We start from the raw sequence: 14712 nt of genomic DNA on the forward strand, positions 1-14712 counted from the left end.
CACTGGGCTCTAGGGGGTGTGATGCGAGAAGGGGTTCTCACCGTAGGAAGCCAAGTGGACCAGCAGCATGCCCACGTTCTCCACCACCTCTGGGTCATCCTTGTGGAGCTGGTAGGTCTCCTTGATGAGGCTGAGGCCACTGCCGCCCTCCTCCTGCACCACCACCTTGAAGGCCGCCAGCTCTGGGGGATGGGTGAGAGTGAATTCATGCCCCGCTGTTCCCCTGAAAGGGAAGAGCCTTCTGCCCAGGATGGGATGGTACCCCAGAGCTCACACACAGGGGGCTGGGATAGGACAAGAGACCCAGGAGGCCCCGTCAGCTTGGGCGGACCAGCAGGATGGCATGGCCTGAATAGGGTCACACAAGAGCCAAAGGAGTCGTCGTCACTCTCTGAGGAAGGTTGGGTAGTACAGAGGTCGAGACCATGACCCCAGTCGCTAGGCACCAGCTGGAGTCTGGGCTGGGCCCCAGGTGCTCTCCGAAGGACTGTGCTGTGGGTCGAGCCTCGGTTGTGCTGTGCTCAGCACCGGGCCCAGCCTGTCTTGCTGAGTAACAGGCAGGGTTTGTGTTGTGGGGAATTGGAGACGCCGACTCCAGAGCTGTTTTGATCAGTCATGGTGTGCCTGCATGTTGGGAAACGTGCAGATGTGACGTGTTTATGGACAGAGAGAGGGTCACAGGGTAGCATAATGCAGAGGTAGAATTCATCAAGTGTGCATAGAAGTCTTGATGGTGATTTCTGGATGACTGGACTTTACATCGTTTTAAATTTATTTTCCTTTTTGATTTGTTGCTTCTGTTTTTTGGTTTGTGGCACCTGGCAGATATAACTGATGGAGGCTGATTCTTGTCCCCACCTGTAGGTGGCAGCCTCGTCCTGTCCCCAGGCTCACCTGACACTTCCACCAGGCTGGCCAGTCCCCGGTAGGCATTGTTCACCAGCAGGACTCTGTTCTGGCACAGCCGGATGCTTTGCAGGAGCAGCGCCACCACCTGTTCAAACTGCTGCTCCTTGATGCAGCCTGTGGAAAGGGGCCAGGCTGCTTTGTACCTGCTGTGTGCGCGAGGCCCACGGCTCCCAGCTCCAGGGGCCCAGGGCGCCCACCCAGCTCACCCAGTAGGGACAGCAGCCAGAAGACTCCGCAGCTGGCTTCCGCCATTTCCCCATCCGCAGGGTAGGTGGCGAACACCTGGCTGATGAGGTCCGGGACCTTCTCCAAAGGGGCCTTGTTCACAATGATACCTGGAACCAGGACAGGGATGGAAGGGGACACCCAGGCCTTGGTTGTGTGCAGGGGGGCCTTCCACCCCCAATCTGCTGCCTTCCTCCAACTAAGGACAAGAACAGAAAGGGGGTGGGAGAGGTCAGCTGTCCTCAGACAGTTGCGGGGATTAGCCCAGGAGAGGCTTGGAGAATCCCACACTTTGGGTGCTGGCAGGGTTTTTGGGTTTCCTGGGCTTTCCATGGTTTGGAGCCCTCTTTTTCCTGGGGCACTGGAGTGCCAAGATGGGGTCTAGAGGAGGGGAAACAGCACAGGCCGGAGGGCCCCCCTACTGTGAATCAAAAATCAAAACGGCATCCAGCACTACTGCTGTCCCCTGGAACCAGGACTGCCTGGAAAATTCCAGGACGTTTCCCTGGGGCAGGAGGCACTTAAAACTGAGGGGTCTGCCCATTGGGCAAGAAGTCCTGAAGCCTGGCCTCTGCCAGAAGGCCTTTCCTCCCCCACCTTCTCTCTCTCTGCTCCTTGATTTTCTTCTGTTGCAGGCTCTCAGAAGAGCCTTTCCCAGACCATGGCTGTTGTGCTTCGGGGACAGGACATGGAGGTCCTCAAAGGCTCTCAGGGGTAGTTGGGGAGCGACTGGGGGAGGGCTCCCAGCCCCAGTGGGACAGCAGGAGGAGGGCCCCTCACCATCCAGCAGGAGGGCCCAGAGCAGGCCCAGGCCACTGACGCAGACGTCCCTGCTTTCGAGGGAGCTGTTGAGGTGCTCCAGGATGTGCTCCAGCAGCCCGGCGTTCTGCAGCTCCTCTGACACTGACTCTGACTCTGACTGTGACTCTGTGGGTGGGCCAGAATGAGGGCCCCAGGGCCCCTCCCTCCAGGAAGCCTTCCTGCCTTTGTTGTCCTTGGGCACTGCAGTCCCATTTGACCTGCGATCTGGGGGGTGCCTGCTCTGGGCCAAGTCATGTGCACTCAACGGAGCCCTGAACAGGAGGACATGGGACTGGCCCCAGAGGAGTCTGTCCATCTCGTGGGCTACCAGTCCCAATAAGCTGCCATCCTACTGCCAGGCTGGGTCTGACCTCTGTAGCTTCCCATCCAGGGGGCCTGGCCCTGCCTCCTGGGCCCACAGAGCCGGACTGTGCCTTCCAGGATGGAACCGTGACGGGGCCCTATCCTGGTAGGATGAACTGACATCCATTTTGCCTAATGGTTCCATTTGACATCTATTCCTAGTGCCTCCTTTCACTCCCAAAAGTGAGATCAGTTGTGTATGATCAGCTATCCAGTCTATGCAGTAAAGAGGGTGCTGGGACCCAGCCCTGACCCCCGCTGCATGGGATTCCTGGCGGCTGTCCTTAGGCTCTCTCAAGGCCCAGCTTCCTGTTGGGGAGAACAGTGCCCACCCGATTTGTGGGTGAGGCTGTGAACGCTCTGTGTGGCCCTCTCCTTCCCACAGTCCTGGCTGGTGGCTTCGGAAGCCTACTGGGCCCTATGGAATGGAGACAGGGCATTTGCCCTCCAGCCTCCCAGAAGGGGCAGGAAGTGTGGCAAATAGATGTCATTGGTGTGAAGCCCACAGCCGCGCCTGGCATGTCTGTAGAGGGAACCAGTGACTTCAAGAGTGGAAGCTTGTCATCAAGATAGAAAAGGATGCGACCAGCATTTGGGGTGACCGAATGAAGATGGCCAAATGCCGCTGTGCATCTCAGGAGGAGGCCCAGCACTGTCCTGTCCAACCCACCTGTACCCCAAACCAACCCTTCCCGAGACCCCTGGGAAGGGCTGTCCTGGAGTGTGGGTGGGGCACGAGGTGGCTGGCAGACACACCCTGGGTTGTGGTGATGGCGAGCAGGCTGTAGACCAAGACAAGGAGTGACTCCTCCTCGGGGTAGCTCCAAAGAGCACTCAGCACGGCAGAGGTGATGGCTTGGTTACAGAGAGCCTTGGCTTCTGGGTGGTGCACCATCGCTGCTCGGGCCAGAGGAAGACGCCTAGGGTTAGCCCCACAGCTGGGGCGTGGGACGAGACACACGAGGCTCACAGGCTGGGGGATAGCATCTCTACTTTGCATGAAGGAAAGCGAGGTCTGCCTTGTTCTCCTGGCCTAGAGCAGGCCTCCGTGAATCCGTGTGCCCTAATGGAGTGAAGGGCTGGAGGGGAGCCCTGCCTGGCCAGGCCACCCATCCTGGTCCGTGGGAGCCGGCCAGGCAGCAGTGAACACAATTTCAACGTTGTATGGAACTCCAAACTTCAACAGTGAAACTGGAAAGGTGGGCGGGCATGGTGGCTCATGCCTGTAATCCCAGCACTTTGGGAGGCTGAGGTGGGCGGATCACGACATCAGGAGTTCAAGACCAGCCTGCCTGACATGGCGAAACACGTCTCTACTAAAAATACAAAAATTAGCCAGGTGTTGTGGGTGCCTGTAGTCCCAGCCACTCAGGAGGCTGAGGCAGGAAAATCGCTTGAACCCAGGAGGTGGAGGTTGCAGTGAACCGAGATCGTGCCACTGCACTCCGGCCTGGGTGACGAGCAAAACTCCATCTCAAAAAAAAAAAAAAAAAAAAAAAAAAAAAAAAAAAACTAGAAAGGTAACTAAATACTTTTTGTTTAAAAAAAAATCATGAAAGCTAATTCAACTTTTTAAACAACCCAGGTCTCATAGGAGGCTCAGACTGTCAGCTCCAGCCTCTTCCATCAGGGCAGTGAAATCACCTCAGCACTGTCCTACCAGCCCCCTTCAGAGGATGCAACCCATCCTCCCTGAGGGCCACTCCAGAGGACCTCGTGTCCAGCTCCTCGCTTCATAGCTGGGAAACTGGCGGGAGCAGCAGGAACTTGTCCAGGGCCACAGAGTAGGCAAAAGTGGCCTCAGCCTCCTGAGTGGCTGGGACTACAGGCACCCACCACAACACCTGGCTAATTTTTGTATCTTTAGTAGAGACGTGTTTCGCCATGTCAATCAGGCTGGTCTTGAACTCCTGATGTCGTGATCCACCCACCACCAGGCGTGGGTGGGATCCACATCTCTAGGCTCCTGGCCTATGCCCTCTGCCATCCAGGATGGGGTCCAATGGGCACAGGATGGTATGGACTGTCCAGAGGGTCAGATGCCAACCAGGTAACAGGTGGGGACGGAGCTAGGCCACCAAGAGTGTCTCCCCCATCTGGCCTGGCCCTGGCATCCACCTTGGCCTAGAAGGTGCAGCAGCAGGGAGCAGGGCATGGATTCCCCCAACCCACCCGGCCCGGTGCCCACCTTGGCGCAGGAGGCACAGCTGCAGGAAGCAGCGCACAGCCTCCCCGACCCCACCTGGCCTGGTTTGGCACCCACCTTGGCCCAGGAGGTGCAGCAGCAGGGAGCAGGCACACAGCTGGATGTCAAGGACCCTGTCATGCAGCTGCATGGTCGTGACCACCACCTCCACCAGCTCCGGGCGCCACGGCAGACCTGGCAGGGTGGGCGGCACAGGGGAGACTCATTTTGGGCCAGGTCGGGGGCGTATAGAGCAGACCAGGGCCCCCGGGGGCTGGTGGGAGCCGGCAGGGCCCTAGGTGGATGAATAGAAGGGGGAAGGACAATGAGGATTAGTGCTAGGTCCGTGGAGTGCATGCCCTGTCTGCCACGGGTACATGTTCTGTGCTGCCCACAGCCCTGTGAAGTAGCCCCTCCCGGGACTGCCCTCCTTGTGCAGATGAGGAACCTGAGGTCAGTGTGATGAAAGCACCTGCTCTATAGCAGTTTAAAACCAGCCAGTCTACTCCAGAGCCCTTGGCTGCAACTGCCTCGAGGGTGGGCGTGGGTGGGCTCTATCCACCCTGCCACTGCCAGGAACTGTTGTGGGCTGGGGACTGGGTGAGGGGCAGTGGCCAGGCAGCCATCCCTCCACTGTAGGCTCATGAGAGCAACAAGGATGAAGTCCTGGCACCCGGAGTGCGGAGCAAAGCAAGTGCCCCACCCCACCTTTTTTTTTTTTTTTTTTTTTTTTTTTTTTTTGAGACAGAGTCTCACTCTGTCACCCAGGCTTTTCTGTGGCTTCATCTCGGCTCACCACAACCTCCCCCTCCTGGGTTCAAGCGATTCTCCTGCCTCAGCCTCCTAAGTAGCTGAGATTACATGCATGCGCCACCACATCTGGCTAATTTTTGTATTTTTAGTTGAGACAGGGTTTCACCATGTTGGCCAGGCTGGTCTTGAACTCGTGATCTCAAGTGATCCGCCCACCTCAGCCTCCGAAAGTGCTGGGATTTCAGGCATGAGTCACTGTGCTCAGCTGCAAGCCCATTTCTAAGCAAGATGTGGAGGGAGGTGTGGTTCCAGGTGCTGGGAAAGACCGACCCTCTGGGATGGGGCCCAAAAGCTTCCCTAGTTTCCCCAGGGAGGCAAAATCTGTCTTCCCAGGGACTCTGTCCTGGTCACAGCTGAGCTACAAAAGGGGTCAAAGAGGAGGAGGAGGGGAGGGAGGGAATGGTAAATTAGGCCCATATGAGGCCTCTGCCACCTACTCGAAGGTCAGGGCTGGGCCTTGTCATCTCTGAGGCCTGAGCCACTGCAACAAACCTCAGTGGATTCCTAATCCAGGGCTGATGGATGGATGGACGGATGGATAAATGGATGGATGGATGGATGGATGGATGGGTGGATGGATGGATGGTGGATGGATGGGTGGATGGATGGATGGATGGGTGGATGGATGGATGGATGGGTGGATGGATGGATGGGTGGATGGATGGATGGGTAGATGGATGGATGGGTGGATGGATGGTGGATGAATGGATGGATGGATGGATGGATGGATGGATAGATGGATGGATGGATGGGTGGGTGGATGGATGGATGGATGGTGGATGGATGGATGGATGGATGGATGGTGGGTGGATGGATGGATGGATGGATGGATGGATGGATGGATGGACGGATGGATAAATGGATGGATGGATGGATGGGTGGGTGGGTGGATGGATGGATGGATGGTGGATGGATGGATGGATGGATGGATGGATGGTGGACGGATGGATAAATGGATGGATGGGTGGATGGATGGATGGATGGATGGGTGGGTGGGTGGGTGGATGGATGGATGGATGGATGGATGGGATGGATGGTGGATGGATGGGATGGATGGTGGATGGATGGATGGATGATGGATGGATGGATGGATGGACGGATGGATAAATGGATGGATGGGTGGGTGGATGGATGGATGGATGGATGGATGGATGGATGGATGGATGTGAAGGTAATGTTCAGGCAGGTGAAAAAGGTTGAACGATTTTATGAAAGTATGTTTTGACACAAATGTTTTAAAAATTGAGGCACGGTGTCTCATGCCTGTAATCCCAGCACTTTGGAAGGCCGAGACAGGCAGATCACTTGAGATCAGGCATTTGAGACCAGCCTGGCCAACATGGTGAAACCACCTCTCTACTAAAAATACAAAAAATTAGCCGGGTGTGGTGGTATGCACCTGTAGTCCCAGCTACTTGGGAGGCTGAGGCAGAAGAATCACTTAAACCCAGGAGGCGGAGGTTGCAGTGAGCCAAGATCACACCACTGCACTCCAGCCTGGGGGATAGAGCAAGACCCTGTCTCAAAAAAAAAAAAAAAAAAAAAAAAAAAAAACCCACTGCTTTTCCCAACGTTCTCCATGAATGAGCAGTAACAACCTTTTTGAATTTGGTTTTGTTTTCTGAGACAGGGTCTTCTAGGCTGGAGTGCGGTGGCACAAGCGTATCTCACTATAGCCTCAATTCCCTGGGCTCCAGCAATCCTCTTGCCTTAGCCTCGAGAGTAGCTGGGACAACAGACCTGTGTCACCACACCTGGCTAATTTTTTTTATTTTCTGTAGAAACAGGCTCTCCCTTTGTTGCCCAGGCTGGCCTCGAACCCCTGGGCTCAAGCAGTCCTCCCGCCTTGGCTCCTCAAGGTGCTGGGATTACAGGCGTGAGCCACTGTGCCAGGCCATGCATTCTTAATAGGTGGGCAAGTTGCTGTATCTATGAAAATTTAAAGTATTCACACCCTTGAACATCTACGAATCTGTGCTACAGAAACATAAGCGCACAGATACATATACACCAGGGTGTCTGTTCCAGTATCATTCATAATAGTGGAAACTGAGAAACAACTCACATACCCCTCATAGAGACAGTGAGGTAGATGGGATGTCTATGGCTCCATTAAAATCATGTGAGGGCTGCTACGCCACCCATTCCCCTTCTCTGCTGCCTTCCCCAGGCGGATAGCAGAGACACGGGACACTTCTGGGGACACATGCACACCTCCATGCTGCACTAAAGCACTGGCAAGGAGAGCCCAGGGTGAGGGCCAGCCCCAGCTCCCCGCGGGCTGGACCATAGCTTCTGCCCCTAGGGGAGCAGCTGGGAAAGAGGTGCAGGGTGTGGCCTACCTAGCTGATCTGCAGGCATTTTCAGAAGCCTCTTCATGGCCCTGAACTGGACTTCGGGCCAGCCAGAGAAGTTCTGCATGACCTCTGCAGGGACAGGAAGGCAGGGGAGGGACCTTTCTGAGGACCAGGGCCTCAGGGCCCTGTCTCTCGGCACCACACTGGCCTGGCTGCTGTGTGTGCATCCCCTCCTCAGATCTACAGGTTCAGGATGAGAGGGAGGGGCTGTTACCATCCCCACTTTACAGATGAGGCCACTGAGACCAAGCGACTTTTCCTTGATAGAACCCAAGTCTCTGTCTTGGAGCACACAAAGAGTGGAGCGCACTTCCGCTCATCCCAGGCACATAGGAGGCACACAGGAAGTGGTGCTGTGTGAGGAAGACACCCCAGGACCACTGTGTGCCACCCAGGCTGTGGAAGCAAAAGCAGAGGGTTGTGGGAGGCGCGGGCAGTGACTAGGCCACTGAGCTACATGGAGGATTTGTGTAGCAGGAGTGGAGGGAAAACAGGTGGGGGCCAGGCTTTGGAGAGGAACTTTGTGTTATAGGTAGTTGGGAGCTATGGAGGGTATTTGAGCAGAGCGGTGTCCTGGGCAGTGTGTAGGGATGGATGGAGGGAAACTGTTCCTACCCACTGGTCGTGCGCGTGGAGCAAGGCCAGGGGCATAAATAATGAACCCTCTGGAACTAAACAACAGGATGCCAAGGCCATGGACAGGAGCTGTGTGTCCCCAGCATCACATCACCTAAAATGCTGGCCACGTTGCCTTCTAACAGCATGTCGGTGATGGACGCAGGCACCGTCTCCCGGTACAGGGTCAGAGAGATGCATGATGACTTGAAGGAGCCGCTCAAGAAGGTGATGTGCACCACGTCCCTAGCAGAGGAGCAGAGAGGGCTGAGTAACCCAGCAGCGCCCCCTGCCGCCTCCCCGTGGGGCTCTCCCTCTGCCTCCGGCTCCGGGCTGCCCATCGGTGCGGACGCCGGACACTGACCTCGCTGTTTTGGGATGCATTTGGCAGGGTCTCTCATAGTGTTCCCAGTGTGTCTGGCAAGCACCCCAGTAATTCCACACCCAGGGAAGTACTCCACGGAGGCACGGCCTCAGCTCATAGAGCTGGGGGACAGTCCCGGGCCCTGGCACTTTTGCCCTTGTGGTCCCCTGCCTCCATGGAAACATGAAAACCCAGATTTTACAACTGCATTGGTATAAAGATGGATATGACCCAGGCTGGATTCCTTGCTATAGTGTTGGGTTTTTTTTTGTTTTTTGTTCGTTTTTTTGTTTGTTTGTTTGTTTTTTGAGATGGAGTTTCACTCTGGTCGCCCAGGCTGGAGTGCCGTGGCACGATCTCGGCTCATTGCAACCTCCGCCTCCTGGGTTCAAGCAATTCTCCTGCCTCAGCCTCCCGAGCAGCTGGGACTATAGGTGCCTGCCACCACGCGCGGCTAATTTTTTTTCTATTTTTAGTAGAGACGGGGTTTCATTCTGTTGGCCAGGCTGGTCTCGAACACCTGACCTCAAGTGATCCACCCACCTGGGCCTCCCAAAGTGCTGGGATTACAGGTGTGAGCCACTGTGCCTGGCCTGGATTCTTTTTTATTTTTGAGATGGAGTCTCGCTCTGTCGCCCAGGCTGGAGTGCAGTGGCGCGATCTTGGCTCACTGCAACCTCTGCCTCCTGGGCTCGAGCGATCCTCCTGCCTCAGCCTCCCCAGTAGCTGGGAACACAGGCATGCACCACTATACCCAGCTAATTTTTTTGTATTTTTAATAGAGACAGGGATTTCGCCATGTTACCCGGGCTACACTCGAACTCCTGAGCTCAATTGATCTGCCCGCCTTGGCCTCCCAAAGTGCTGGGATTATAGGCATGAACCACTGCACCCGGCCAGTGTTATGTATTTACTCTTGTCTTCTGATTTTAAAATAAGTTAGAATGAAAATTTTAAAGGTGACCACTGTCTTTAGGAATTTTTTTTTTAACGTAGAATGAAAATTTTTTTCTGGAACCCTAAAAGTGTCGTGGGTCCTGGAGGCTGTGCCTCCTGTGCCTTCTGGGAGTCAGTCTGCTCCCTCCAGTGCTCAGAGAGGTGCATTTGGGATCACTCGCCGCAGCACAGTTTGGGAGTGCCAGAACTGGGAAAAGCCCAGCAGTGCAGGGATAATCAGGGCGTCTGTGATGGAGTTCTTTGAGGTGTTACAAAGCCAACTAGTTGTGTCTGTATTAGGGTGGAGAGATGTTGAAAGATAAATCCATAGGTTAAAATAAACCCCGACCCTGAGCTCACTTTATCGTTATTCGATCCGAGGGGTCGATCTGGAGCATCCCGGGCAGAAGATTCCCGAAGGTTTCTGCATCCGGGATCTGCTTCTCCTCCATTGTCTTCAGGACGGTCTCCAGGCTGCCCGGGTTCTGGCGGAGGGACTTCCGCAGATACATGGCTTCTGTGCTCTGCACGGAGAGAGGACAGCTCTGTGCATTACCTTAAGTAAATGGAAACTAGGCCCCAGCATGGGCAGAGGGCGACCAGGGACCAAGAAATCCAGGAGGAGACCAGGGAGATCCAGGTGTGGCCACTGCCTACAATAATGCCCAGAGACCCCAGGGGCCCCGAGCTCTTCCATAAGAAGAAATGGAGTTTCGGAGAAGCCAGAGGGTTGTCTCCCAGGGTAGAGTCCTGCCAAGAAGCCCCCTGATCTAGACCCAGCCAGTAAGACAGCATGCCCATTTCACAGAGTGTGAGCGTGTCCAGGGTCACGCTCCAGGATGTCACACAGCCTCCATAGTGGGAAGGCTCTCATTTCCCTGGGAGTCTTCCAAAGGAAGGGAGTGGCAAGGTGCTTCTCAGAGGTGGAGTCTGGGGGTCTGGGAGAGCATGAGGGACCTGGGCCCAGTCAGGTGTCTGTCCTTTCTGGGGACCTCGGTGCCTGCAGGTGGCGCTGCGGAGAAGGGGAGCTTCCTTGTTTGGGGCATGGCAGGCCTTCCCCACTTTCTCTTCTGCATATAGAGGGTAGGAAGCAACAGGCTGGACTTCCCTGCCTCCCTGCAGCCAGAGTGACCTCGGAGTGCTCACCGGGCCAGTGGGGCCCTCTGCCTCCCCTCCTTCCTGCCCACAGGCTGTGGCCATGGTGCAGGGGCCCCAGCAGGGATGAGAGAAAGAGCTACGTGCTAAGGATGTGCAGGAGGAGAGAAGGTGCCTCCACACCAGCCTGGGGCTTGTGCATGAGGCAGCCGGGTGTGTTCAGGCCCACGCTGGGTTTCTGTTGCTTGCAACTCCGTGCAGCCTTCATGCTCAACAAGGGGACCTGAATTTGGCTTTTTTTCCATTAAGAGTCAGTGACACCACCTGGAGGGCTGCTGTGAGGGTCGCGTGGGATGGTCTGAATATTACCACTGCTGTCATCCTGCTAGAGCCCAGCAGGTGCTGCATGCTGGGGGGTTCTGAGGAGGGCAGGCCCCCCACAGGTGGAGGAGGGGGCTCTGTGCAGCCTGCAGAGAGTCAGGGGAAGGGATGCGGAGGGGAGGCAGGGTGAGGCCAAGCCTTCTCCCCAGGCCTGGGTGCATGGAGAGCAGCATGTGGGGTGTGGGGGAGGGAGGGCAGCTCACATCCATGAAGGAGCAGCTGGTCATGTCCAGAATGATGCAGCCCAGGGACCAGATGTCTGATTTCTGGCTGAAGGAGAAGTTGAGGGCTTCAGGGGCCATCCAGGACTTATGAAAGGGGTCTGTTGGTAAGAGCAAGGTGGGATCCCTGAGTCCTTTGCTCCCTGGGGGCACGGGCTTGACAAGAGTCATCCTGCCTAGCATTGTATCCCCCTGTGGTGGCCCCTCACAGGCAGCTTGAAACACAACACGAGCCCTGCAGCTCCTCTTCTCAGAAGAGGTGGAGAATATTAACTGTGGGGAGGAAGAAGCCCCAGTCAGCAGGAGCTTTGTGTTGATCTGGAGCCACTGAAGCTGTCCATCTTGGCGGGTGCCCACCAGGTTGGCCCGTATGGGTGGTGTGTCTGTGTGCCAAAGATGGCTGTAGAAGGAGATAGAAGAGGCACGTGCCAAGAAACTGTGCACCCCTCTAAACTTCTTGCCCCTTCTGAATGTCAGGACCTTGGGGGCAAAGTTACAGTTGCTCTGCCCTACTTTCTAAACTGGAACCCCAGACAGGGAGGCAAAAGAGCAGACTCCTCTGAGTCCATCAGTCCCTGGTTGGCCTCAGGCAGCCCCTCCTTCTCTGGACCTCCATTCCCCAGCCCAACAGTAAAGAGCTGGACACCAAGGACGCGTGCCATCTACACCTCCAATAGAAACAACCATCTGCCTGTCTGTTCACCCATCCATCCACACACACCCCATCCATCCATCCATCCATCCACCCACCCATCCACTCACCCACCTACCCACTCATTCACTCACTCACCCACCCATCCATCCATCTACACACCCACCCATCTATCCACACACCCACCCATCCATCCATTCATCCATACACCCACCCACCCACCCACACATCCATCCACACACACCCCATCCATCCATCCATCCATCCATCCATCCATCCATCCATCCATCCATCCACCCACCCATCCACTCACCCACCTACCCACTCATTCACTCACTCACCCACCCATCCATCCATCCACACACCCACCCATCTACCCACACACCCACCCATCCATCCATTCATCCATACACCCACCCACCCACACATCCATCCACACACGCACCCACCCATCCATCCATCTACCCACCCAACCATCCGTCCACAACCCATGCACTCACCCATCCGCCCACACACCCACCGCTCCAACCACACACCCATCCACCCATCCATCCATCTACTCACTTACCCATCGATCGATCCATCCATCCACTGACTCACCCACCCACCTGCCCACCCACCCATCCACTTACCCACCCTCCCATCCATCCATCCATCCATCCACTCATCCACTCATCCATCCACTCACCCACCCACCCACTCATTCACTCACTCTCACTCATCCACCCACCCATCCATCCACACACCCACCAATCCATCCATATACCCACCCACCCACCCACACATCCATCCACACACACACCCACCCACCCATCCATCTACTCACCTACCCAACCGTCCACAACCCATGCATTCACCCATCTGCCCATACACCCACCTATGCAACCACACACCCATCCACCCATCCATCCATCTACTCACCTACCCACCCATCCACTCACCCACCCATCTATCCATCCATCCATCCACTCACCCACCTACCTACCCTCCTATCCATCCATCCATCCATCCATCCATCCATCCATCCATCCATCCATCCACCCACCCACCCACCCACCTATTCATCCATCCATCCACCCACTTATCCATCCATCCACTCACTCACCCCACCCATCCACCCATCCATCCATCCACTCACCCACCATCCACTTACCCACCCACCTATCCATCCATCCATCCATCCACTCACCCACCATCCATCCATCCATCCATCCACTCACCCACCCACACATCCATCCATCCATCCACTCACCATCCATCCATCCATCCGTCCACTCACCTACCATCCATCCACTCACCCACCCACGCATCCATCCATCCATCCATCCACTCACCCACCATCCATCCACTCACCCACCATCCATCCACTCACCCACCCACCTAACCACACACCCACCCATCTATGCACCCATCTACTCATTCATCTTTTGTCTACCAAGGACAGAGTGCAACCAGCCACTGCCACCCTGGGACTCTGGACTCCGGACTCCTCCTCTGTGGTTACTCTCTCTAGCCTCCTTTCTCCGGCCATCTTTTCGAAGGAACGAGAACTCGTCTCCCCTTGCCACCCACCCCAGTCATCTCCTGGGTTGTTTTAGGACTCAGTGATCTACACGCAGTCAGTGCGTGGCACCCACAGACCCTCCGTCCTGGGCATTTTCGTTTCCTTCCTTCCGAAGCTTTCTTTTCCCTCCCTGAGAAGCAACATTTTCTGGGGTATCACAAACAACCACGACTTTGTTTCTCTCAAATGCTGGGTGTCTTTGGGGCCCTGCCTCTGCCCTGGTGGTGGCACGCCTGCTCAGTTACAACCCAAAGGAGGTCTCTTTGAGGTCCACACAAGGCTAGGGCTTTGTGGGGACCTTCTGAGCAAACAGCTGTTTGATGTTGCCTCACTCCAGCACCCAGAGTGGCCACCACCGTCTGGATCCTAGGCGCCAACCCCCTCTCCCATGACTTAGGGGAGCCCCTGCCACCTTCCTCCGCACGGATATTCCATTTGGCTTTGTTCGTCATTAGCACGTTGGAGCTCAGGTCCTGCAGTTTGCAGTGGTCACTGCTGACGAGGATGATGTTGGAGGGTTTGAGATTCCTGAAACCAAGATGGGGGTTCGCCTCTGGGTGGCAAGGGGCCACCTGGGCAGCCACCACCCCCGACTCCAGGTGGGACTAACGTGCGTGCTGAGCCTGACTCTCTGCTCCCTGCCCCACCCGGTTCTGAGGCAGCAGCCCACACCCTCCTCCCCTCCACAAAATGCCCCATCTCAGCCTACTTTTTAAGCAGTTGTTTCTATGTACAGAAATGTACTCAATTATTTTAAACCGGGGGAAGAATCTCCAACCACAAGTAGGAACACCCCCAACACCCGGAAAGGTCCCTGGGTTGACATGTTCACCTCCTTAGATAGCCCAGCGATGCATTTGACTGGGTATTGATTTTTGGCCATTGTGCGATGTCTAGTGACATGACACTGAATGTGGAATGTGAAGCATTCCCTTTGTACACATGGTCTGCGTGGTGTGTGTGTGTGTATCTGTGTGTTTTAAGTCAGGGTTGCCCAGGCTGAAGTGCGGTGGCACGATCATAGCTCACTGAAGCCTCAAGCTCCTGGCTTCAAGCAATCCTCCCACCTCAGCCTCCATGTTGCGGGGACCACGGGCATGTGCCACCATGCCCAGCCACATGGTTTCCCTCTTCCTCTTTAAATAAGATATTGGTGTTCAGAATTGGAGCCATCTCCCAGCCCCTTCAGACCGTGGATTCTCCAGCCTGATGCTGTGCCGCTGGGTGGTCA

General features: G+C 55.8%; 1 protein-coding gene across 3 annotated transcripts in view; it reads right to left on the reverse strand.

Moving 5' to 3' along the window:
• Nucleotides 1-14712, reverse strand: part of STKLD1 (serine/threonine kinase like domain containing 1) — a 30453-nt gene that overhangs the window by 940 nt on the left and 14801 nt on the right. The window contains exons 2-12 of one of the 3 annotated variants that reach the window (XM_077967237.1): nt 13894-14009; nt 11248-11366; nt 9929-10092; nt 8384-8514; nt 7639-7722; nt 4562-4678; nt 3055-3195; nt 1915-2061; nt 1116-1244; nt 895-1023; nt 42-182 (exon numbers count right to left, since the gene is read on the reverse strand). In XM_077967237.1, coding sequence (XP_077823363.1) covers nt 42-182; nt 895-1023; nt 1116-1244; nt 1915-2061; nt 3055-3195; nt 4562-4678; nt 7639-7722; nt 8384-8514; nt 9929-10092; nt 11248-11366; nt 13894-14009 — 1418 coding nt within the window. Of the gene's footprint in view, nt 1-41; nt 183-894; nt 1024-1115; nt 1245-1914; nt 2062-3054; nt 3196-4561; nt 4679-7638; nt 7834-8383; nt 8515-9928; nt 10093-11247; nt 11367-13890; nt 14010-14712 lie in introns of all 3 variants that reach the window. The other 2 variants (XM_077967235.1, XM_077967238.1) reach the window with 2 other exon arrangements.

Source organism: Macaca mulatta, chromosome 15 (assembly GCF_049350105.2).
Source record: "Macaca mulatta isolate MMU2019108-1 chromosome 15, T2T-MMU8v2.0, whole genome shotgun sequence".
NCBI lineage: Eukaryota > Metazoa > Chordata > Mammalia > Primates > Cercopithecidae > Macaca > Macaca mulatta.